Source organism: Hypoxylon fragiforme (genome assembly GCF_022984875.1).
Source record: "Hypoxylon fragiforme strain CBS 206.31 chromosome Unknown GGS25scaffold_8, whole genome shotgun sequence".
In the NCBI taxonomy this organism is placed as follows: Eukaryota; Fungi; Ascomycota; class Sordariomycetes; order Xylariales; family Hypoxylaceae; genus Hypoxylon; species Hypoxylon fragiforme.
In genome coordinates, this window is record NW_026054763.1 from 2,303,937 (window position 1) to 2,325,404 (window position 21,468).

Genomic DNA, 21,468 nt, shown 5'->3' on the forward strand with positions numbered 1-21,468 from the left:
CTTTTGTGTCTATGGTGATACAGGGAATAGGTTGGGATGATAATATTGGGGAAGTAGGAGTAGGAGATTGATACATTGAATACTTTGTAGGCACCTATGTATCTAATCCTCAGACAACTTCATGGCGCCCATAAGATCCAAAAGACCGAAAAAAAAAAAGACTAGAGTTCTCTATTAGTTAGGCGCGATTGCTTCTATCATGATATGCCCTATCCCGTAACGGAGTGAAATGTGAAATCCAATAACATGATTGGCAGCCTTCTCCTATATCAAACTTCCACCCGCCTCTTCCTTCCTTTCTCTCTCCCCCGTTTGATCACGAACACAGCCACACCCAACAGCCCCAGGCCCTGGAGGACAGCACATATCGTAAAAGCCAGCCCAACCCCAATGCCATTTACCATCGGCATCACGACGCTAGTACCAGCAGCAGCCAGGAGACACTTCGCGAGATTTAGACTCGCGCTTGCGGCAGCGCTCCTGTCAGAGAATAGATCCACGAGGTACGTCGTCACGACTGACTGCGTGGACACGGCGGTCCAGCCGGTGACGAAGGTCGACACGATGGGAACGGCGATGTGGACGTGCTCGGGGTACTGGATCGTCCAGCCGAAGAGGAGGATGGACAGGCACTGGATTAGGGAGAAGACGGGGATGAGTCTGAGCCGTGCTTTTTCAAGCGGGAAACCGTCGTCTGCGTCTTTTCGAGCAGCAGCTGGAAGCGAATCGCCTCTTCCGCCCGCCTCGGCGTCAGAGGGGCTTAGTTGACTCTCGTATTTGGCCTTGACCCGGCGGTAGTCGATATCGAGGATCTTCCCTGTCACGAACGTGCCTATCATGGAGCCTACCCCGTTCGCAATGAATGTGAGCCCGATTTGGGTCTCGCCAAGGCCATAGCGGTCCTCGAATAAGGTGGACATGGCGGTGATGCTCATCTGCCAGACGGCGTAGTACAGGGCGATGAAGATGATGATGGGAGACGCCTGCTTGCTGACGAGGATGCGGAACGGGCCGGTAACATCAATGCGATTTCTCGCTGCAGGTTGTGCGGGAGCTGCTTCCCGGTTCCACTTGACTCGTGTGGTTTTATGATAGACAACCAGGGGGTATCTCACCATGAGGTTGGATGATGTCGCACGCCCGCCATTCGCCACAATCGACCTCAAAGTCTCGGGAAGCAGCACAATCAACAGCAGCAGAAAAGCGCCGCTGTAGATGGCCAAGAACACGAATATCGCCCTCCACCCCAACGATCTCGCCAACGCACCCCCAATCACCGGGCCAATCGCAACAGGCACGAGCAGCCCAGCCTGGAAGATCCCCATGAACCCCCCGCGGTCCGCGCGCGTCGTGATGTCTCCGATGACGCCGGACCCGATCGCCACCGTGCTCGCGCTGCCCGTGCTCTGCAGGCAGCGCAGCACGATCAGCGTGGCGTAGTTCCGCGTCTCCGCGAGCCCGACGCAGGCGCCGAGGAAGACGAGAAAGGTGCAGCAGTACGCGATGCGCCGGCCCCGGACATCGGAGATGGGCCCCCAGAGGCTGGGCGCGACGCCTTGGAAGATCAGGTACGATGTCACCGTGAGGTTGACGAGCTCCACTGAGACGCTGAGGTCGTGGGAGATGGTGGGGAGCGCAGGGAAGTAGATGTTGGATGCGAATCCGGAGACTAGAGGTTTTGTGTGGGTGAGTATGTGAGTGTAGTAGGCCTTGTGTTGGGGTTTATAGTATATCTCACTTACAAGTTCCGGCGGTTGAGACGATGAGCACGATCAACAGTTTCTGTCGCTTGTCAAAGATACTGTAGGGCTCTTCGGGGATTGTTAGTGATGCAGGTCTTGCATCTTGAATATCGGTAGGCTGATCTGCTGCAGCCATGCTTTATTTCTGTTTGTAACTTTTGAAAGTTGAATAACTAGTCATGTATGAGAATGAAGTCGTTACTTCATATGCTTCTGTCCGGAATTGAGCATATAGGGACTGGCGGAGTTGAGCGCTCAACTCCGAAACAATAACCCAACCTAGAACTGAGCTCCGCGGTAGGCCCCGGACCTGAGCCCCTTAAAAATACTCAGGTCTTAGGAGAGAATAACAGTATGTCTCTTGGAGATTGTTCCATTCACTATCACTTTAGAATAATGTTTTGGCATATAATGGCTTCGACTCCTGCAACTCATACGCAACAACCCACTGGTAGGAGGTTGACTTTCGGCAAGAATTATGCTGTTCTCAACTTAGACCTTATGTCAATTCTAATAGATGCTATTAAAGACATGGCGGTGGGAAAAGCATTTGTTTCCAATTGCACGCGCTGGAACGATGCGGTCCACCAGAAAGACCCCCGACCTCTCACTATCTTCTCGAGCCTGTCATTCACACCCGGCGAGATGGGGCTAGGTAAAGATGCCCCGTTCAGCAGGCTCGTCGAGGGATTCGGCTCATTTGCTACCGGGCCCTCTGGAACACAGATAGCCCCGGATTTCAAGGTCGACAGCCAAGATATCATTTTGCAGAAGACGAGGTGGTACGCCGGCGCGGGGAATAGCCTTAAACAAATCTTGAGGACACAGAATATTGACACAGTTATCGTGGTATGTCTATTTACTTGATGTATATTGGGGACGGGTAAGCTGACGGTATCACCAGTCCGGGCTGAGCCTCTCCGGCGTGGTAATGAGTACAGTGTATCGATTATTCGACCTGGACTGCAATATCTATGTCATCAGGGACAACGTACTGGAACTGCCGCCAGACCAACATGCACAGTACTCCCAAGTCTTACTTGACAGTCTTTTGCCAAAGATGAACTTGAAAGTAATATCCCTCAAAGAAGCTTTGGACATGCTAGCACTGGACTGAAGTTAGAACGAAAGCATGTAGTGCTAGTTAATTTTAGGGGGTTAAGTGTGTAGGTCTTGATAGCACCCTCTGATTGACGGGATATCATGCCGTTAAAAGGATTCCAGAGATGTACAGAATGCTGGCGGGTTTTTTATCATCATATTCAAAGTAATGAGCCATGAGACGATTTGTACACCTACCAGGTAGTTTGCAATGTTGGCTAGTCTGTACTTGTGCCGATTATGCTCGCCCGGGGCAAGCTGGTTTGGAATTAGAACTGGCTGACACAGGTGATCTTTCGCATATATGTCAACCACCATGCGTACAACTAGTTACTGTATACAACATGATACCGAACTCGTCAACATCCTCCAGCCATTGATCGACTCTGTTACGTCTTTCAAGAATGCCAGACTCATCAAGTTCGGGAGGAATTGGCCAAAGTTCGTCAATGCGCAAGCCTCGTTTTGACCAGTCTGCAAGATACACATTGTATGTAGACTCCCACTTGTCTCTTGATTGGGCACCCCAGAGAGACTTTGTCGAGGAGGCGGGTAACCCCTGAAGTTCCGTGCCAAGAAAAGTCTGGAGATTGTCCTGTGCCAAAAGTACACTGTCGAAGAGGTACATTGTAAACAACGTACGTCGCTTCGCCTCGGCAACTATCCAAGCTTCCCATCTGGGCCTGGCCCGCTGTTCCTCTGCTGTGCACACGAGTCCTCCGCGGCTACTTGAGCATGCAAGGTCTTGAAGGTTCATCATGGCTTGTCGGAGGAATAGACGCGGAACCTGGCTTAACCTGAAGAACAACACCAAGGAGTATATCAGGTAGGCTTGAAACGCTGCTAGTAAGGTTACATCGTCGTATGTCTTGTGTTGCTCGTAGAGGCTAGTCATCTCCCTTTGCAGCACGTCCACGGCGACGTTCTCGCTGCCAGGCAATGAGTTATCACAAATCCGAACCAGACTCAGACAAGTCGAAAGCGGTGGCCTCGTAGATCTCGCTGTTGTTTGCAGGGAGTGTACGAATGGTGGAACACCACGGCCACGAACCGTGACAGATGCATACGACTTAAGAATCCTGTATATAAAGGCCGTGATAGTAGCAGGATACTCTTTAATCTTTTGACCAGGCACAGGGATATAGGAGTTTAGCCAACGATTGCTTATGTCGTCTACATTGATAGGACTAAGTAACTCTAGCTGTGAAAAATCAAGAATATCCGGAATATCGGGAGGGTAGTTTATAGTACTTCGATTCCCGTATGCATCCGCGGGCATATTGCTACTGCAGGGAGTAGAGGGGATGGGTTTTTGGTAATTTCTAGCCGTGGAATGCTGTGCTTCATTAACTGAATCTAAGGCGTCTGTTTTGGTAGACGACTCGCATCCAGGACTGGTGAGCAAGCTCTCAGGTGCGGAAAGTGTGTTACCTATAGCCAAGGGACTATACCAACCTGACTCTTCATCGTTGCTCGCGTCATGGGTAGAATGTCTCGGCGATTGCGTTTGCGGGCTTGTTTGTGGATATGTGCAAGACAGGCCTCTTAGGGAACACCTGGTACAGCCTCTGGCTTTCTGGTCACATTTAGCCTTGGTAGTCGAACAATTCTGGCATGCCTTTTGTCGGGAATTGGCATATCTTCTCCTCTTCATCATGTCAACTCAGATTTTATTGATTCGATAACCAACAGGAAGCAGGTAAATGTGTATCACAGTGTATGTAAGAAAGAGGTAAGAAAGAGTCTAGAAGGCCGTGGCTGTCTTAGTCATTTCTCACATCACTGCATAATACATAGTACATAACTTGTGGCTCATGTGGCAGTGCATATGTGGCGGCTCAACAATCATGTGGCTGGAATAGGGGTTCAAGTTATATCAAGTTATATTATGTAATCATGAATAGGGGGGATAACTATCTAGGAAGACAGTAAGAACTCTAGAAATTATGTTATTAGTGTCTATGTAGATAGATAAGTACTAGCCAAGGAAATAACATACACCTTGAAAGATGATACCTATCTCTATTTGAAGCTATTCAACAAATTGCAGTCCTTGTAGCTCGACCGGTTAATTACATCATCTAAATAACCGGGTAGAGATGTCGCAGTTTATTCCTCGTGTTGAGTATCTGGCTTCTCCTCTATGGACAATCTGCGAATACACGTATAACCTCTAAACTTTCGCGCAGGGAGCTTCGCTTCGAACTGTACGAGTTCTATGTCAGTCAAACGCATCAAAATCGATAACACAGTTGGATGACTAGTACGTACCATTTCATCAATTTCTTCCAATGTTCGGCCTGTACAGAATATAATTAGCAACTCTGCATTCATCCGTTCGCAATGTAACCACTTACCCTTGACCTCGGGTAGAAAGAAGAACACCCAGATTCCGGCTATAATAGAACTGGGGCACCAAATATATCCATATCTCGGTCCCCAGTTAAGCGAATCTGGATTGATAAAATCTAGAACAGCAATTAGATACAAATGTCCGCGATGAATTCCATGCAACTTACAAGGAGCCGTGAATGTAGTAAGCCACGCCGCAAAGAACCCTGCAGCTGCCGCTAGTCCGAACGTATAGCTGCGCAGTCTTTGAGACGGAAGCTCGCCACCGCATAGCCATGCATAAGTAGCAACCATACCCTGTTAATCCATTAATATTAAATTGTAAACATACTGGGTAAACATGCTGGGCCACTCACGTTGTAACTCATCATGTAGAGGCAGGATAGACCTACAAGAACTTGACCCGTCGTAGTCGCACCGGGGTTCTTGTCATACACTATGGCAACGATCAATTGGAGGATCCCGCAAGTGCCCAGGCCGCCCATGAGTAGTACACGGCGGCGACCATAGCGCACTACAATTAAGGAGTTAAGGGCGATGGCAAATAAACCGATAGCGCTCAGGACGCAGCCCATTGCGAAAGGATCCGCTACTTTGGCCATCGTAAAGAAGTAGGCCTTGTATGCTAAATAACAAAGTCAATACACCAAATGATGTAACGAAAGGGCGCGAAAGGGGTATCCTTACAGATAATGAACATAGATCCTGTGGCGGCTTGTAAAGTTACTCCGCAAACAGCAAGAGCGGTACGTCTCCGATCTATAGGGTTCTTGAACATATCCACAACGCTGACCTGGCTGCCCATCTCGCGTTCTTTATCGATGGCCGCTTTGATCTCTGCAACTTCAACGTCGACTTGTGCGCCAGTTGGTCTAAGCCACTCCAAAGCCTTCCGTCCTTCTTCAATCCGATTTTGTAAAATCAACCAACGCGGTGATTCTGGTATAAAGAACATGCCAATCGACAAGAAGAAGGGTATAATAAAGATAAGTCCGAGGGGTATAAGATATGCTGATCGATCTGGACGGGCTGCTGTCGCCCAGTCAACGATTGTGCCAATTAATGTGCCCTAGAGTGTTGTATGTTAGAATATTACTAACCTAGCATGCTTAGATCAGCCACGCGACAAATAATTAACTTACGAAGGAGGTGCAGAACTGAAATGCAGTCAAGAAAAGCCCACGGTACTTGGCTGGGCTGCTCTCTTGGATGAATAGCTGAGAGAAGGTCATGAAGTAACCGTTTGCCAATCCGTTCAATAAACGTCCTACGTAAAGCGCGTTGATGTCGACTGTGGTCATCATAATGATGTTTGAGACGACACAGCCTAGAGATGCCAACCACAGACAAGATTTTCGACCGAATTTGGCGGCCACTATACCGGCAGTAGCTGAGCTCACGAACGCACCGAGCGTCATTAGAGATGTAATTAACTGTTGTCGTACTGTCGAAATATTCCAGCCAATTGCTGTATTCGGAGCCGGGTGACCATATATCTATCTCAGAGGTGTCAGCATATATTTACTCGATAGAATTGGATTATCAACTGGCTGGCATACTTTGAGAAACCCCGGCATCGCCTGCATGCCTCCTATCAAGCCAAAATCAATGCCATATTGGAATGGCGATAGAACCATTAAGCCACAAGCAACAAAACATCGCCAATGGGCACGTATAGTTTCATCGTCTTTAAACGTCATGGCGATCATGGTATGCCCCAAATCTAAGAGGCTGTAACGTGTTGAGTGTTGAGAACTCTGGTTTACACACTTTACGGTTCATAAAACTGGTGGGCACGCCGCATTTACATATGGTGAGAAGGATAAATGCTCTGTAATTGCCGAAGGATATGTGACATATTCAAGAGTGCCAAGGACTCGCTTCCCCGTAACCCCAGATTTGGGGTTCGCCAGGGGCCTAAATATGTAAGAAAAAACACACTCCACTCTCCCCACAACCTCAATAGGTGGTAGTCCGGGGCTCTAGACCATCTAGGCTACACTATCATGTCGATTGAAGAGTCATAACCTCCAGGGCTACCTACCTACCTAAGTAGGTACCTAGTAGGCAAGAAATATGAGATATTGATGGTCCTACGGCCTGTAGATGTTGATGGTTCCGAGAAATATCCGATCATGTCAAAGCACCTACCTAGGTTAGGCAGTGATTTTTTCTTGCGAGCTTAAAATCAATAAGATGTAGGTAGAGACATTTCGGTTGCGGTCAGAGACCTATGATCCTGTACACAGGAGGCGGGGGAATACTTAAGATATGAAATGCACCCCTGTCCATATCGGAATGTCAATGAGGATAGGCTAAATCATCTAAGTACTCAAGTATTAGAGATCAAAAGCAATAGGTTAGCTAGGCACCTATCCAGCTGGTCCAAAATATCCTAGTGTCCTCCAGCCCCATTAATCAATGGCCCTTGAGGTGTTCAGAATCATTGAATCAGTGGTTCCCAGCTTAGGTACCTAGGTACACAAATACAAGGGAACTTTTCAGCTCCTGATACCTGGTATGAGGTAGCAACATTTAAGGCATGATTTTGACCACGTGACCACCCGGATGACAGCCAGCCCTGCCATGTCACAGTATCAGGCAACTGATATATGGTGGGTTTATTCAAATAGAATTGAATACTATGTATAATAAAAGTAGACAGAAAGTATCTAGGTACCTAAATAAAATTTAATCAAATATTATTAATCTTTCATAATCCTGATCTAAACCTTTTCAGTGATCTCCCTTAGAATATCCCAATCCAGCCAAGTGGCCACATCCATCACCAAACATATCTGGAAGTCGTAGTGCTGGGCAATAATAGAAATAGTAAGTACTTGAGCACATAGTTAGCTACTAGGTATGAAAAGATGCTATCTAGGGATCGACCTTGCAAGAAATCCTCTCACGAGGTCTTTTTTTCACAGACAATAGAGAGAAATTGAAATCTACTGGGTACTGTTATGATGGCTATAGAGACACGTGCATACATCCATAAAAACACAAAAGAACGAAGGCAAGTCATGCTAAATGAAAAATTAGAGATAGCAAGTCTGCTTAAGACATGTTTACGCACATGTAATTCTGAGCGTGATAGCTAGCATAATTTCCACTGCTGTTGATGAATTTCACATCTAATAACCCCTACATGATGACCAAGTGAATATGGTTATGTTCCGTTCTCAGTTTAGCTTACTATTTAAGTACCTAGTTGGGTTGATAATACTACTAGGTACTTAGGGGCTGGAGGATTTATCTTGTCCCTTAATGCACTGTCCATACCCATTCTCCCCACATGCAGATTTTTCTATTTCTCCCTCTCTTTTGCACTGTATTAACTAGTTATGGCTTAGTATCACTATCAGGTTTGCCATATCTGGCCTAGTCTCCGGATGGTAAGCTTGTAGTCCTTGCCGGTCACCTTGGTGCCTGAGGCCCGGCCCCGCATTTGACATCCGGTCCCGGGCCGGGGCCACAACATCCTCATTAGGTCCGGACCGGTCTTACGCCCCGGCACTGTCAGGTACTGCCTGATAATAACACTTTTCCTGCTTTATACACTGTTTATCATTAAGTGAATATGCGTTTTAGTAGAAGTGCCTAAGGTAAGCAAATGCCCTATATATCTAGCTGTTCCAGGGGCTCTGCCCCCCATAGGTAGGCTTGCTGCCATTTAATCAGTATGCGAGCATACCACGTAGGTAATAAATGGGCGTATGATATGGAATATAGAGATTGCCAACCAGGTGTCATAATAAACGGGTCCCCAGATCATATTTGATACCTCAGGTAGCTCTCAAGGAAAAGTATTTAAATCAGCTCCTCTGCCAATCCTATTTATTTCCTCCTCTCTCTTCCACCATGTTAAGTCGCCCACCTACTTACTTGCTTGTTTAATTTCTACGCACAACGCTCATTGTAAGCTACGAAGTAAACATTTCGCGATTCTAGAATATCCCGTTTAAGCCTCTTTCCTCTTGGTCTGCTACATACCAAGAAGAATCAAAACAGGATACTTTCTATAATCGTTGGCTTAACTCTTCTTATTTACCAACTCTCTCATTTGATCCTTACGTCTTCCTGCTCACGTATTATCAAATAATACTTACTGGCATCCAACCTTCACTGCTCGTGGAAGTTTTATACCTCTCCAACCTAGAGGCCAATTGATTATCCAAGCATTGGAACTTTTTCTATTGACTAATACACACACGAAAACGTCAAAAATGGGCCGCCAACGAAAGAAGCAGCCGAAAAAGGATTCAAGAAAGGATCGTAAGTTTTTCATTTTCTTTCTCAAAACAATTCCAAACATCCTTTACATTTATATCACGCCCTTCTCCCAACTTTGGTATTCTACTACTACCGCGTTATCGACATTTCCTTTCCATGCTTATCACTGGAGAGAAAGAAATATCGAAATCCATCTTGATACTAACCAAGGATTGTTCTTAGGATTGGATATAGACAAGAAAGAATCCAAGAAGGATAAACCCATTGGGTGCTCTATGTGTTCCCAGAGCTTCGCCGACGAGCATCTCCACCGAGAGCATGTTCGATACAATCACATAGGACTGATTTGCAAATACCCAGGCTGTGGGTTTCAATTTAATACGGAAAAGGAGCTTCGCACACACTTGGGGGTGCATGTCATCCCTCACCCAGAAGATGCCAAACAATTTAGTTGTGGTTGGCCTCTATGTCCGAATGCTTTCAAGACGACCGTAAGTGCAAGGCGTCACTTGTTGCATCATACCTTCAACATAAATGGTGGTTTCCGAAAAGAGATACATAAATCAGTGCGGCGGCCATTACCTGAGAAGGAGGATAGTACGCCCACTGGTGAGAACGCCGGTCAGCAGATCACTTTGTCTGTACATTCAGACCGCGACCAAAGCCAACAAGAAGCATCGACTCATGATGAAAGTCGCCACAAGGCAAACAACGGTGGACCATCGACTCATAGAACAGCTACTCGTCGAGCAAACAACGGTGGACCATCGACTGCCAATGCCTCGACCAACTCAGGCCTCGACGATTTTGTTGGACTAGTTGATCCGGATACACTGCGCCAAATTGAATCCATCATAATGTTGGGCCCAATGCAAAACCGTGTTGCTCTTGGGTCGTCTTCTTTGCCACAGGGTAGCAGGGCCTCTCAGCCACATAACTTCAACTCAAGAATTCCAACCATGACTATTGAGTCAAACAGCCCAGACCAGGGGCAAGCCACTTTGGGAAACATTAGCCGTCTCGTCAATTCAACTAATAACAACGTCAATCAAACCCAATATGGTCAGTTGGATCAAGGCTATCGCGGTCATATCAATCCTACTTTGATGAGCCGATATGTCACGGATAATGATGCCACCCGGATGCATACGCCCACTCAGCCTAGGCAGCCTTCTCAGTACGATGCATATGCGTATCCTGCTTCAACCCAGGCTCGTCATCGTGGTGCCAATACTGGCTTAATGACCCCACCAGCATCAATCGCAGACATGGATGAGCCAATGGGCTACCTTCCTCACCAAAATGATGGCGTATACGGTAATACCACTATGCATAGCATCCCTCGCAATGGCATCAACAATGGCATATCGGCCAACCGACCTATTGAGAACGAGAATGATTTCTCAATGACATACCCGCCGATCAATGAATTGATGGGAAATACTTCCTACGCGTCGCCACCCCCAGAGTCTGATCATACCGATCCTTCGAATGGTGTAAACCCTGCCTCTCAAGGTGATGACAATGGCGGTGCTCCAGGCGCGCATCGAAGCCAGCGACGACGAGCTCCTCGCCGCCAGGCAAACGACAAGGAAGATACACAGAAAAGACCACAAACAACTGCGCAACCACGCAAGCGACGCAACAGGCAAAGCACAGAGCCTACCGAGACTCGAATTGAAGGTGGTAACAATGCCGCCTCGTCATCCGCGATGCCCCATACGGAAGCACACCAGGCAACTGTCTCTCAGCCTTTCGGTGCAAACGTCAGTGCCTCTCAGTTTGGAGGTGGTAATAATGCTGCCTTTACGCCCTCAGCGCCTTATGGATACCCAACGCAGCCAGCTGGCTCCCAATATCTCGGTAGCCATGCCGCCCCGTACAACGCGCCCGATGCCTATCAACATATGATGGCCGCGCTTACCCAGTCAGTAAAGAACCATAGTCTCGACAACAGCCAACCCCATGAGCAACGCCAAATGGAGGCACCCCAGCAGAATGCTCCGGGCCAGCAAACATACGACGATCTCCCCGTCGACCCTGCCTTAAGTGGAATCGAATACCAGAAGCAGGCCACGAATGGCAATGAGCCAGATGGAGAGCTTGATGAGTTCGATGGTTCCGATAACCAGTAACTTACAAACGAAATCATATTGTACCCTCCTATACTTTGTATAGGTATTGATACCCCGCTGTGCCGTTTATAGGTACTTACTATTGTCATTCTATACTCTGTATAGGTCTTTATGCATGGAACCTTTTGTGGTCCAATTATCGATGCCTCGTGGATATCCAAAGGCTTCTTCTATGCGGAATTATACCGCCGATATCACCTCGATGTCTCTTTGACATCCACCGACTCTTTTATGTGGGAGCAACATAGTTCCCTTCTACTCTCTACTTACACATTGGCATGTAGTATGCCTTCTATGTTCAACCTGAACTTTGGTATGCAGTATACCTCTTACGTTATACTTGCACCTGGGCAGGTTGTATCACACCTACATTCCTCGCTGTTTGGCAAGTTGTATCACTTGCCCATTCGATTCTCTTCGCACTTGTCGCCAGTAGTGAGTACCCCTTGTACAGTCTACTGGCACATAGGCAAGTCGCAGTACTTGCGAGGAATTTTTTGGGCGTCGGAGGGCACTTCGACGCAAAGGAAAAATCAGAAAAACCAAAAAAAGTTGAAAATGACAAATGAAAAAAAAAATCGCTTTCTTTTTTTCACACGAGGGGGGGAAACGGTGGTTTTTGTTGGGATGTTCAGGTTCCTGTAATTAGTTTCTCCCCGCTCTTTCAGTTTAGTCTTTATTTCCTTCTGTATCATAAAAAAAAAAAAAAAAGTCATGTAACCAGAATGCAAACATTGTGACGATGATTTAGTCAGACTTTCTCCTATTCCTAGGGAGGCCTAGGATTAACACTCGTAGTTAAGAGTAAACTAACCTAACCTAACTGAGAAGAGGGATAGGATAGGACGAACTCCCGGCTTGTCCTATCTCCTATTACCGAACCTCGTGTAGAAGTTGCTACGTAAGGCCTGGTGGAGTTCAAGATATCGCCAGGATGCTTTGATCACAAGTCGTTCCTCTAACCTACTAATTAGATTCCATTCAGGGACTCTACGAGCAGATTCTGGCAGGTATCGTGTCGTATCTCCTTAATCACACGAATGTCCAGGTCCCTTACCTACCTACCTTTGTATTAATTCAGTTTCATGGACGTCATGCCTACGCAGGAACCTACTAGGTATATTTCTAACCCTACGATAACGTATGCTCAACCACCAAACCCGGACCTTTTCTCGTGCGAACACCCCGATGGGAATATTCGTCAACGTCGCCCCACTTCCCGTCCGCCGGCAACAGGCGATCAACATCGCCAATGTTTCATCTGCCAAGAGCGGATGGTCCTTGTGCAATAAGCTAGCACGTAAGTCAAACACCAAGTTATCTAGGCACGCTCTCACAATGACGATACAGCGAAATGCCTTGAAATTCTCAATCAGTCGTCGCCGAATATCGCAGAGATACACCGGGATTTTCTGCCATCCTTGCTACCCGGTCACATTTTGCGATGGGAGAAAAGAGGCCGAAAAAAGCTCATCACCTTTCTTGCTATGCCATCTCCCCTAGAGCCTGCATCGTGAACCTGTTATTTGGCTCATTGTTGTCCCGTCGCGTCGAATCGCATAAACCTGCTTCATCAAGAAAGCACTCACAAAAGTCACAAAGCCGACGAAGATGAAACGTATCTTTAAAGATTACCTACTGGATTCATACAGAGAAGTAGGACACCCAATATCAAAACATCCAGTGGCTACCTGCTTCAGGAGGTTGGTACTTAGGGGATATGCTATATATATGTATTGACAATGACTTAGTAATAGCATCGCATCGAAAGCAACCAAAAGCATCTAAATCTGACGACAACTCCTCACAAGCCAAGCTTCCTCCCCTTCCTCGGCCGTGATCTGAAATAGTAAACCCAATCCCAGTGGATTTAAAAGGCTCGGCGCATGTGTTCAAGTTCATGGCCCTGCAGCGAAATTCGCGTACCCGGCCGGTAGTTGAGGAAAGCCAATTTCCCGGTGTTGGGGGGTTTGAACCGGCTTCGACTATGTACCTTATTCACCTAGGGTGTGTATTATAATTGCGACATCGATGTATGGCCTTTCGAGGCTCTACCGGCCCACCCAGTGAAAACGCTCTTACCACTCGTTCGTGGGGTTTCTACGCGGGGGTAAGATTGGATCTTTCGCTGTTTTGGTACTAATCAAGCAGATAGGTTAAATAGATAGGCACGTAGAGAGACAAGAGACAGGCACTCATCCATGTTATATTATATTTGAGAAATCTTAAGTACGTGATTATCAAAGCTAGCGTGCGGGCGGGTTTGGCTTTATTTGGTTAACTCACAACCCACAGACATATCTCGCGATCGACGATCTGCGGCGCCAGTACTAACTTTATCTAACAACCAGGTGAGAATTCTCATACTATGATACACTAGCTGGGAAGAGAGAGAGAATGAGCAAGGTTAGGCGCATAGTAAAAGATCCCTGGCACGGGAGGTGAAATTTCCATCCCATCCTGCTTAGGTTAGGCAAGTTCCTTATAAACCAGATCGCTTCCAATAGTAGTCATCACACGACTGCTTACTTACACACCTGTCAGCCACACACTTACCTACATACATCGTAGTACAGCCTAGGGGGTAAGACGGGATGCGCGATGTTCCTGCATGGATTCGGTAACCCTCCCCCGAGCGCCGTCAAACGAAAGGGCCTATGCCACAGAGAAGGCCACGATTATCGCCGAACAGAGCGGTCCTATCAACTCTCTCCCCTTGCTCTTTACACAAAATTTGTCTTTCAACATAGCCCCCACACTAACGCCTAACAGGTTGATGAATAAATCACTAGGGTAGGCATTTCTTCTGTCTGGTCTTTGTCGAAAGGGGGCATCATAATTGTTCCGAACCATATCTCGGTCAAAAGTGGTACGCCGGGTCGGTATGTACTTACCTAAGCCTAAGGACATACCTAACTATTGTATTGTACAATACAACCAACACCTACATGCTACATATAGGGCATCGTATGCGGGGCGAATCCTCAAGAATCCTACCCACTGCGTAGTACGTAACCGAAGATTACCTAGTAAACATCATCAACGCACACGTCGTTCAAGGAAAATCAAAATATTCTAGTTGGGCGCAGTGCATTATTGGCAATATTAGTATTATATATTATGATTCATTTATTACTTACGTGGTATCCATTCGATAAAACCTGATCACTTCAGTCTCTACCATCTACCGTACCTAATACTACGTAGTATCTGCTGTGTAAACTCTCAACCTATTACTTTAGGTATTCGAGAACGATATATCCATTAATAATCGACCTTCCATGTAAAGAAAAAATAATGTTATAAAAAGATAAAAATAGGGGTAACGGATCGAAGTGGTGGAACCTATCTGACATCCATCTAGTTATTATCTTACTACTAAAGTTAACGTGTATGGCGCAATTCTGCATCCATGCTGACCTTAAAACCGTACCCACCTCACAACCCCATGCTTTGGCTTCCCCCCCATCCCATCCCATCCCATCCCATCCCATCCCATCCCATCCCATCCCATCCCATCCCCCCATCCCCCCATCCCCCTCCCCCCTCATCCTTTCCTGTTCCAGAAAAAAAAGGGCCAGCGAATGAAGAGACCTGATAGGCGCCTTGGATCCCCCATTTCAGCCATCAGCACCGCTGTTTCACGCCCTGTGCTAAGCCTAACCTAGGCGACCCTAGGCCCAAATAGCTACTAGCTGGAGGCATTATTACTGTCACGTCAGGAAAAAAAAAAAAAAAAACCCAAAAATCGCACACAAGCAAAAAAGCAGGGCTTATGCCGTGCCCTCTACCCACGTGTATTGAAATGTGCCTCGTAGCCCATGTAACCCTAAAACCGCCCATACCTGAAGTGAGGAACTATTGCAACTTCAGATGCCCAGCTTTTACCGTTGGAACCATGCGCTAGGTACCTTATCGGCGCAGCCGTGGTAGGTTACCTATTTAAGTCCCTACATATATGCCATGTATTTTTCTCCCTATTTATTTCTTTTCTACATCGGTAATATATGTACTAGGCCAGGTATCGCTACCCATGTATATAGGTTGGGAGGCTTGCACTTACATACATACATACATACATGTATGTACATACATATGTAGGCGTGGATGACAACAACAAACCGTCCAGGTATTGATTGACGCCGCATCGCATCTGCTTACCTACCTTTCTATACCTAACCGTCCCAGCATCGTCATTTCTTTTTTGGAAGGATTTCTTTCGGGGTAGCCAGCGGATAACACACACCACGCACACAGCAGGCCTCAGATCCCATCACTCGCCCATCCGTAAGTCTCACGTATTACCCTGCATACAAATCGGTATGTAAATGCGTAGCCTACCCAGACACTTAAATATAAGATTATGGTCAAGCATTCGCATCCCGCAGCTGTCATACTTCACTCAATACCGGTCCCTCCCCCCCAGTTTTGCTGCCAGAAGCTCGCAGGAATTAATTCTTTCTTCTTCATAGTATTTCCTAGCCTCATCTAATAATACATGGCCTTCTTTGTTCATGAAACCACATTTCGGCGCTAGAAGATAATATCCCTCTAATTTCTAATTCTTATCTTCGCCACTGCTTCGATGTCGCCCCTTTCCTTCTCTGTCGTGTAAAGTTAAGACTCCATGATTTCGCAACACCAATTCAACACCATCAGCCATGTCGGAGTTCCGCTATTCTACCGAGAACTTCGATGAGCCGGAACCAATCTCCAACAGGCCACAGACAATCCTAGGTATAACGATATCATGTCTGGTAAGTTTTTCCCCCTTCTCATATATAAGTCCAAAGCATATCACCGTCACTCGTGGGAGCATCTACACCCCTCATAGCACGACCGATGAAGACGAACATTTCTCACGGTGGTAAAACTGCAGATAGTATCATGGATATGCATTTGTCTGCGACTGTACGTGCGATTTAAGGTCGTCCGCGCACCCGGCTGGGATGATTTGTGTGTAGGGCTGTATCTTGTAAGTAGCACCCACTCCACGTATCTCAACTAAACCTAGGATACATGATTAACATGTATCGCGGCAAAGCTCGTTATAACGGCGGGATCGATAGCGGGATGTTTCGCGGTAATGTACGGGCTCGGCAAGCATTTCCTCCAGATTGAGTCCTGGCAGGCCGAGGGTTTCCTGCGAACCTTCTATGTCGCCAACGCCTCTTATGTGACCGCGACGGCATTAATCAAAGAGGCACTCTTACTACAGTATCTCCGCGTCTTCGACCAAGTCATTTTCATGAAGCGGCTATTGATTTCCTTGATCATCTTCACCGCTCTCTGGGGAATCGCATATTCTTTCCTGGCCTGGGTACCATGTGTCCCGGTTCAAGACATGTGGAATGGGAGAGGAGGGGATAATTGTTATGGATACGGCTCACACTACGCCAAGCCTTTCGTTGCTACGTTTGAGAGCCATGCCGCTATTAACATGGTGCTGGACACTCTCGTACTGATTATCCCGCTCCCCCTATTCTTTAAGGAAAATACCACGAACAGTGGTCGCTTGCGACTGGTTGCACTACTTTCCATGGGTGTCTTGTGAGCCACAACTCCCTCTCTCCCATGTTGCTCGATCTGCATCTTTCGAGGGGCGGTACGCTAACATGACTTCATAGTGTCCTCGTTTTTGCGACGTGGCGGTTGATCACGATGATTGAGCATCAAGTGGCAAGTTGGCCCACTAGGGACCCAACATGGTACGGTCCCATCAGTATCATCCTGGCTGTCCTTGAAGTTGATGCGGCGAGTGTGTGTGCGAGTGTCCCCATTTTCTGGCCGGTCCTTAGTAAAATGTATTGGGGCAAGATATTTGTTACACAGGAAGTGAACATCACCCGGGAGACACGGTACATGGAAGACGACGAAGACCAGTTGACGCGCCATGTGACGCGCAGCAGAACAGGCAGCGATGCAGACTTAGGGGTAACCCACAGCAACAAAAGCCCGAGGAATAAGGAGATGTATTATCAGGACTCATATGTTTTAAGCCAGGTGGATCCTTTTCGAACATCGGTCGAACGTGTACATGCGAGCGCGATTAGCGATAAAACGAAGAAAGGCCCAAAGAAGTTGACGAAGGCATGGGACTCGGTATGACCAGGAATAAAATAATCTAGCTTCATATCCATGAATACGACTTTTGCGAGACGTGAAAAAGTAGCCAGGAAAGCCTCGATATCGTGGATTTACTCAATTATTTGATAAACCTCCGGTGCCATCGAATCCCACCTCTTTGGCTAGTATGAGCGCCGTTCCTAGATTCAGTGGCATAGGAGGTATAGTGCAAGTTGTCGAGAAAAGACTTGCCGACATCCTCAGTGGAGTTCATCTTCATTTGATGTACGAGAGTCCAAGTGCGCGGGGTCGAATCTAGCGGACATTGACCAACAAGATGATCGCTCTACTCCCCCCTTGATCGCAACGGCCCTCTAGTTATGGAGGGGAATTGGATTAAAGATGGCACCTATAAGATCGACGATGATCTGATTATGGACCCTAAGAAACAGCCAGAACTCTACCATGAAGAAGTTTGTGGTGGAATGGGGAAACCATCTACACTTCTAGACTGGATTCGACGAGGTTGCGCTTTGTGCCCTGCGCCATCCACATGGCTTTCCTTTCCAACTCCTTTTCTGTACCTTCCCAGGTACGTCCTTGGAGATGTCTCAAGCACAACGTCCTTCCCTGATCGGGGTAGTACATCCAGGTCGCCCACTTAACCCAGTTACCCTCCTTCATCTGGTTTCTCGCTCGCTGGCCGATAGTATCCTCGATGAAAGCACCCCGCAGCATGGCAAGACGTGTTGGGAAGACTCGCCGAAGATAATGCTGGGTGGATGCTATATGTGGCTTGTCGTGCCAGAAAAACATGGGCGTTAATGGGACGCTGGCTCCAGGCTCCGTTACGAAGTCGCACTTGAGAGAGGCAGTCAAGTCTCTTAGGACGGGGAAGTGTGCAACATGGGCTGAATCTGCATAAGACAATAGGCGTATCGATGGTAGACAGACATATCTCACAGGAGATCTCTCGTCAGCATCAGTCGTTTTCATGGTATCCAGTAACGGTTCTATGGGAATATCGGAGACTAGAGGCCAGTCATGCTGCTGGACCCATACATAAGGGGTCTCGGTCAGTCTTAGAGCCGAGCGTACAGCCAATCCAAATCCTAACCTCTTAGAAGGTTCTATAAATGTGACACGGTTGCCGGTAGTTTGGAATGTCGTGAATGGAACTGAGTTGGTCTCATGTCTACTGTGGCCAAATTCCGCCTCGTCCTGGCCTTCAATCATGATTCCATCGAATTTTCCAGTGAGAAACTCATTCGTAATAACTTGTTTTACATTCTGCTTGTAAAGATCAAAAGTCCTAGCCCCGTCAGGAGTAACATGACCCTTCTTCAATCTCGCATGGGATACAATGCGCTCATAGGTGTCAAAGACAACAATCACTCGACAAGATAGTAAGAGTGGACAGTGTGTGCGAAATGATGAAAGTATTGCTGATATTAGTTCTGTGGACGGAGCAGAAGGTGTTGGCGATGTTGTGAGAATCACTGTCAGCAGATCGGATATGGGGTAACTTGACAGGATCTCTGGGGGCATTTCGCCGAGTTAGATGAGCTGATAGCCGAGTGATAACGCAGGAAACCGTTTTTACGTATGTTTTGCATGACCTTGGGGTTATATCCAATAGATTTTAAAATGATCCGTGGATTATTCATGTATATAAATTTGTATGATGTGATATTAAAAGTAATTATTGAAGCGTTGAAAAAGCGAAGTTTAGGTACTACAGTGTCTCACTTAACTACCCTAACCTAGATACCTTATCGATAACTACCATCGATATCTCTTCTGTCTTACGTCCATATTAGCCTAGAATGACTAAGCGATAACTGCACTATGTAATGTGCCCTAGGTATGTAACTTAATGTAAGTAGGTAAACTGTACCTACTCGATGAACACAATGGAGGAGTGAAGTTATTTTTAACTTCAATCCTCCTGGAGTTCGATGACAATTATGTAATTACTAGGATTTACCTGATAACGTGTAATTTGAGCTACTACCATCTTACTTTCGAACGATATCAATGGTTTGGTACATAGTGTTTTACATCCCTAACCTCGGTACTTTGTAACTTCATATGTACACATGTATGATGTTATAAGCTACATGTAATAACTTTGAACATTCAATGTTACGTATGTAGTAAAAGGTGGGGGTTTTTTATTGAATATTGAAAGAAGTCGCAATACACTCGGCGGTTACACTGAGTACTTACAAACACCGTTAAGTCCATCGGTGTTTACCGCAAATGGCAATCTCCCCAGGTACTTACAAAGCGTTAGAAGTAGATAGACGACAGAAAACACCAATCGAACCCTCTCGTCTTTTCTTACATGTTACGTACAGAAGAGGGGATAATTTAGTTTTGACACCTAACCTACCTACCTTACTCATTATCAATATTACATATCAATAACATCCTGACATCAAGTCCCAGTTTGCCGGCCAACATTCCAACAACCACATCAACAACCAAAAAACACCAAAAACCACTACACCTAAAACTACCTAGTGATTTCCATCATGGCCGCCGCAAAAATTTACAACCTGCCCAAGGATGCAGTCTGGTTCAGTAAGAAACCCCCCCCTGAACTATCTTGAATCATCTTGAATTTCTAAGCCAACTTTTGAGCTAACCTTGACACCCAAAAGTTACTGGATCCTCATCAGGGATTGGACTGGCCCTGGCTCAGCTCATTGCCTCCCACCCTACACAGAGACTAGTGGCTACGGCGCGAAAGTCTTCCAAACTTACCGAGCTTATATCCCAGTCTGAACGGGTACTCTTCGTAGACCTCGACGTCACATCAGAGGAATCTATTGACGCCGCCGTTAACACGGCTGTCTCCAAGTTTGGCCGAATCGACGTCGTGGTCAACAACGCTGGCTATGCCCTACAGGGAGATACTGAATCCAGCCTTGAGGGCGAGGGTAAGGCGCAGGCACGCCAGGTAGTCGAGACGAACTTCTGGGGTACAGCGAGACTGTCTATTCATGCCATGCGCGTCTTCCGAGAGGAGAACCCCAAGACAGGCCAGCAAGGCGGTGTGGTACTCAACGTGACGTCTCTGGGAGGCTTCGCTGGTTTCCCCGGCACTGCATACTACCACGCCGGCAAGTTTGCCGTCGAGGGTTTCACCGAAAGTGTTAGCAAGGAGGTTAAGCCCGAGTGGAACATTCACTTCTGCCTCATCGAGCCTGGCGGCACCAGCACTCGATTCACGGACGGTGGCAGCATGGTCTGGCTCGCACCCCACCCGGCCTACACGGCACCGGACTGCCCAGCGAGAATCATGGAGGGCTACATCAAGAACCCGGAGATGAAGAAGACGTGGACACCAGCCGAGCGTGTTGCCGGTGCGATGTACCAGGTCGTTGCTCGCGCCAAGCCCATCCCCATCAGACTGCCACTCACCCTCGGTGCTTGGCAGGTTGTCAAGGCTGATATCGCAGCTTGTGAGAAGGAGCTGGATGAGGTGAAGGATCTGAGTATCTCGGTTGAGGTCAATGATGAGAACAAAGTCGGTGAATTCCTGATAGGGAACTATTAGGAGGCAAAAGTAGGCAAGGAAGGTCAATTGTATGCCAGCACACGTATTAACGGTATCCTCGACCTGCCAAGGAGGTTGTCGTCGCGATGACCGATTTTAGATATCTGCTCCTAGGTAGTGATTACTAGGTACCTATCCAGACTGCCTAGTGCTATATATAGATGCCTCGATAGATTACGTGAAGCTTAGACTGCTTAGATTAGGTGATTACTAGTGCTGAGCAGCTGATACAATCCAAGCAGTGCTACATGAAACTCAGTCTTATATCATA

General features: G+C 47.0%; 8 protein-coding genes across 8 annotated transcripts; 4 read left to right on the forward strand and 4 right to left on the reverse strand.

Moving 5' to 3' along the window:
• Positions 1-33: 33 nt before the first annotated feature.
• On the reverse strand, positions 34-1,975 carry GGS25DRAFT_534227 (MFS general substrate transporter). The gene is made up of 2 exons (XM_049265742.1): positions 1,743-1,975; positions 34-1,669 (listed from the first exon to the last, which is right to left on the reverse strand). The coding sequence occupies exons 1-2, from the start codon at positions 1,876-1,878 to the stop codon at positions 270-272; spliced, it is 1,536 nt and encodes a 511-aa protein (XP_049114073.1). The 5' UTR covers positions 1,879-1,975; the 3' UTR covers positions 34-269.
• A 178-nt stretch (positions 1,976-2,153) lies between these two features.
• On the forward strand, positions 2,154-2,859 carry GGS25DRAFT_524804 (Isochorismatase hydrolase; the record flags this gene model as incomplete). The annotated part of the gene is made up of 2 exons (XM_049264672.1): positions 2,154-2,591; positions 2,647-2,859. The coding sequence occupies 2 exons, from the start codon at positions 2,154-2,156 to the stop codon at positions 2,857-2,859; spliced, it is 651 nt and encodes a 216-aa protein (XP_049114074.1).
• GGS25DRAFT_424490 (uncharacterized protein) lies at positions 2,785-4,596 on the reverse strand. Its single transcript, XM_049258597.1, has 2 exons — positions 3,042-4,596; positions 2,785-2,850 (listed from the first exon to the last, which is right to left on the reverse strand). Exon 1 carries the CDS (start codon positions 4,498-4,500, stop codon positions 3,151-3,153), a length of 1,350 nt encoding a protein of 449 aa, XP_049114075.1. The 5' UTR covers positions 4,501-4,596; the 3' UTR covers positions 2,785-2,850; positions 3,042-3,150.
• Positions 4,597-4,952: 356 nt separating this feature from the next.
• GGS25DRAFT_534231 (general substrate transporter) lies at positions 4,953-6,975 on the reverse strand (the record flags this gene model as incomplete). The annotated part of the gene is made up of 8 exons (XM_049265743.1): positions 6,755-6,975; positions 6,338-6,691; positions 5,883-6,264; positions 5,552-5,820; positions 5,363-5,492; positions 5,201-5,311; positions 5,115-5,143; positions 4,953-5,048 (listed from the first exon to the last, which is right to left on the reverse strand). The coding sequence occupies exons 1-8, from the start codon at positions 6,902-6,904 to the stop codon at positions 4,953-4,955; spliced, it is 1,521 nt and encodes a 506-aa protein (XP_049114076.1). The 5' UTR covers positions 6,905-6,975.
• A 2,449-nt stretch (positions 6,976-9,424) lies between these two features.
• GGS25DRAFT_524807 (uncharacterized protein) lies at positions 9,425-11,566 on the forward strand (the record flags this gene model as incomplete). Its single annotated transcript, XM_049264673.1, has 2 exons — positions 9,425-9,473; positions 9,654-11,566. The coding sequence occupies 2 exons, from the start codon at positions 9,425-9,427 to the stop codon at positions 11,564-11,566; spliced, it is 1,962 nt and encodes a 653-aa protein (XP_049114077.1).
• A 4,405-nt stretch (positions 11,567-15,971) lies between these two features.
• Positions 15,972-17,902, forward strand: GGS25DRAFT_424599 (uncharacterized protein). The gene is made up of 4 exons (XM_049258599.1): positions 15,972-16,323; positions 16,446-16,541; positions 16,611-17,116; positions 17,194-17,902. Exons 1-4 carry the CDS (start codon positions 16,228-16,230, stop codon positions 17,672-17,674), a joined length of 1,179 nt encoding a protein of 392 aa, XP_049114078.1. The 5' UTR covers positions 15,972-16,227; the 3' UTR covers positions 17,675-17,902.
• Positions 17,781-19,358, reverse strand: GGS25DRAFT_424547 (uncharacterized protein). The gene has a single exon (XM_049258598.1). It carries the CDS (start codon positions 19,178-19,180, stop codon positions 18,131-18,133), a length of 1,050 nt encoding a protein of 349 aa, XP_049114079.1. The 5' UTR covers positions 19,181-19,358; the 3' UTR covers positions 17,781-18,130.
• A 401-nt stretch (positions 19,359-19,759) lies between these two features.
• GGS25DRAFT_504537 (NAD(P)-binding protein) lies at positions 19,760-21,451 on the forward strand. Its single transcript, XM_049262144.1, has 2 exons — positions 19,760-20,218; positions 20,299-21,451. The coding sequence occupies exons 1-2, from the start codon at positions 20,170-20,172 to the stop codon at positions 21,195-21,197; spliced, it is 948 nt and encodes a 315-aa protein (XP_049114080.1). The 5' UTR covers positions 19,760-20,169; the 3' UTR covers positions 21,198-21,451.
• Positions 21,452-21,468: the final 17 nt, after the last annotated feature.